General features: G+C 51.6%; 1 protein-coding gene across 1 annotated transcript in view; it reads right to left on the reverse strand.

The window, feature by feature from the left end:
* The window catches only part of CUNH19orf81 (chromosome unknown C19orf81 homolog), a 14,097-nt gene that overhangs the window by 4,669 nt on the left and 7,180 nt on the right, over nucleotides 1-2,248 (reverse strand). Inside the window, exon 2 of the mRNA XM_013006687.2 lies at nucleotides 13-85. Within this exon, the coding sequence (XP_012862141.2) occupies nucleotides 13-85 (73 nt within the window). The remainder of the gene's footprint in view (nucleotides 1-12; nucleotides 86-2,248) is intronic.

Consider the following 2,248-nt stretch of genomic DNA (forward strand, 5'->3'; position numbering starts at 1 on the left):
GGGGGCGCTCACGAGGATTTGGTGGGTCTGATCAGGCTTCGGGTCTGGATCTGCTCTGGAATCTCGGGGTCCACAAGGAGGGCTCCTGGGGACAGAGTTTCTACGGTCAGGGTTCTGAACACTGGATAGGCCAAAGCCAAAGCTGACCAGGTGTCAACACAAGGCACAACAGCAACATGACCCAAACCACGCCCCCCACACACACAAAATGACCCAATGCTGCTTCATTCTAAGGAGCCCCGTGGGTGCTGTCGGGGAAGTGTCGGGCTGCTGATGGTGGCAAGGTCAGCCATTCAAAACCACTACCCACGGTGAGGGAGAAAAAACGAGGCTGTGAGCTTCCCAGAAGGACTTCCGGTATTGGAAACCAGATTTAGGGAGGATGGAGAGACTTGGTCTCTTGTACTTTGGACATGACCTGTCCCTGGAGGACGTCGTCATGGTCAAAGCAGAGGGCCAGAGAAAGAGAGGAACACCCTCGGTGAGACGGATGGGACACAGATCAGTGGTGAGGATGGCGCCGGACTGGCGGTGTGTCATTCCTGTTGCCGAGGCAATGTGTCAACATGGCATGGCAGTGGGTTGGGGCTGACCACCCTGCTGCCGACCTAAAGGTGGGCGGTGCAAACACCCCAGCAGACCAACATCCTCAGTCAACTCCTCAAGAGGCAGGACAGACGGTCTCTACACACACCTGCTACAGGTGTGCCCCAGAGGACCCTAACGACACGACATCCACATAGCTTAGCTTGTGCCCACCTGCCATCTGCTCCCCCCGGGGCAGCTGCTGGGACAGTTTTCCTCCTGGTTTTTCTTTTAATGACATTTTCCTTGTGTGTTCGGTGAAGGTTTACACAGCAGCTTAGCAGTTCCCGTTCAGCAGTCATTCATCGGTGTGTTCGGCTGGATTCTCCAGGGAAGCAAAGCTCATACGTATGTCTATACATGCTCATATATGTCTATGTCTGTAGAAAGAGACTTCTATGGAGAAATAATTGCCAAAGCGGCAAGTCCAGTCTGGTTCAAGTCCGTAGGGCAGGCAGCTTCTCCCGCCTTGTGTAGAAGTCAGCTTCCGTCAGGGTTAGTCTTGGAAACCCTCTGGGGCAGTTAGACTCCATGCTATCAGGAAGGGTCACTATGCGTCAACATCCACTCCAGGGCAGTGTTTTTCGGATTGTTTTTGATTGTTTTCGTGTGTCATCTATGAAGCACACCGAAGCCTAGTGAATGAGTTTGAGATATCGTGAGACAGTCACCAATGGGTGACTGAGAGACGTGGAGTGAGCACATGCTATTGGGGAAAACGGGGCTGATGGGCCAGCTTTGGCCACAAACCTTCCATTTCTAAGGAGGAAATTTAAAAAAAAAAATATATATATATATATATTTGGAAGTGCAATAGGGTAAGTGAACTAAAAAGAGGCACCCCTGGCTGTCTTTACTCCGCTGCTGTAGCCCCAAAAAGAGCTGTGGTGGTGCAGAGGGTTAAGCAACTAGCCTCTAAGCATCATGTCAGCCGTTCAGACCTACTAGCCATGCTACAGGAGAAAGGCAAAGCTCTCTGCTTCAATAAAGACCAACAGCCTTGGAAACCCTCTGGGGTAGGTGCGGACACCACAGCCAATGGACCTAACGCAGCCCATGAAGATAATGCTCTACAGCCTGCTGTGGTGTGAAGCAACCGGGGGTCTTCCCAGTTCATGTGCGACCATCTAAGGCGCACCTACCGGTCTCTCTCTGTTCAAACGAAACAAGGGTGTTGAACATCAGAAGTCAGATGGGAACAATTCATGAACCCAGTGGACTCATGGGCACGTGAACATGGGCGTCCACAACCCTGAGACCAGGAGAACTAGATGGTGCCCGGCGCCCACAGCCAACTGCTCTGCTAGGGAATCACATTAGAAGGTCCTGGACAGAGTGGAAGAAAAATGTAGAACATAAGTCAAAACCATCAAACTGGGCAGATAGAGAAGGGTGGAATCCCCAAAGACTGTGGTCCTTAGTCACCCTTCAGGGATTCTACACACCCCTGTGTTAGAATAAGCAACTGCTTAAGATTTAGAAGGGTAGCACAGTGGTTCTCTGTTGAGCTGCAAACTGGAAGGCCAGTCGTTTGAAAACACCAGCTGCCTCATGGGAGAAAGATGAAGTGTGTGCTCCCATCAAGGGTTACAGCCTTGGAAACCCACGGGACTGACCCAGTGGCTGCAATGAAGGAGAATGATGAGGCTGTCAGCTCCAGGAA

Source organism: Echinops telfairi, unplaced genomic scaffold (assembly GCF_000313985.2).
Source record: "Echinops telfairi isolate 266 unplaced genomic scaffold, ASM31398v2 ScPeMD7_655;HRSCAF=1070, whole genome shotgun sequence".
In the NCBI taxonomy this organism is placed as follows: Eukaryota; Metazoa; Chordata; class Mammalia; order Afrosoricida; family Tenrecidae; genus Echinops; species Echinops telfairi.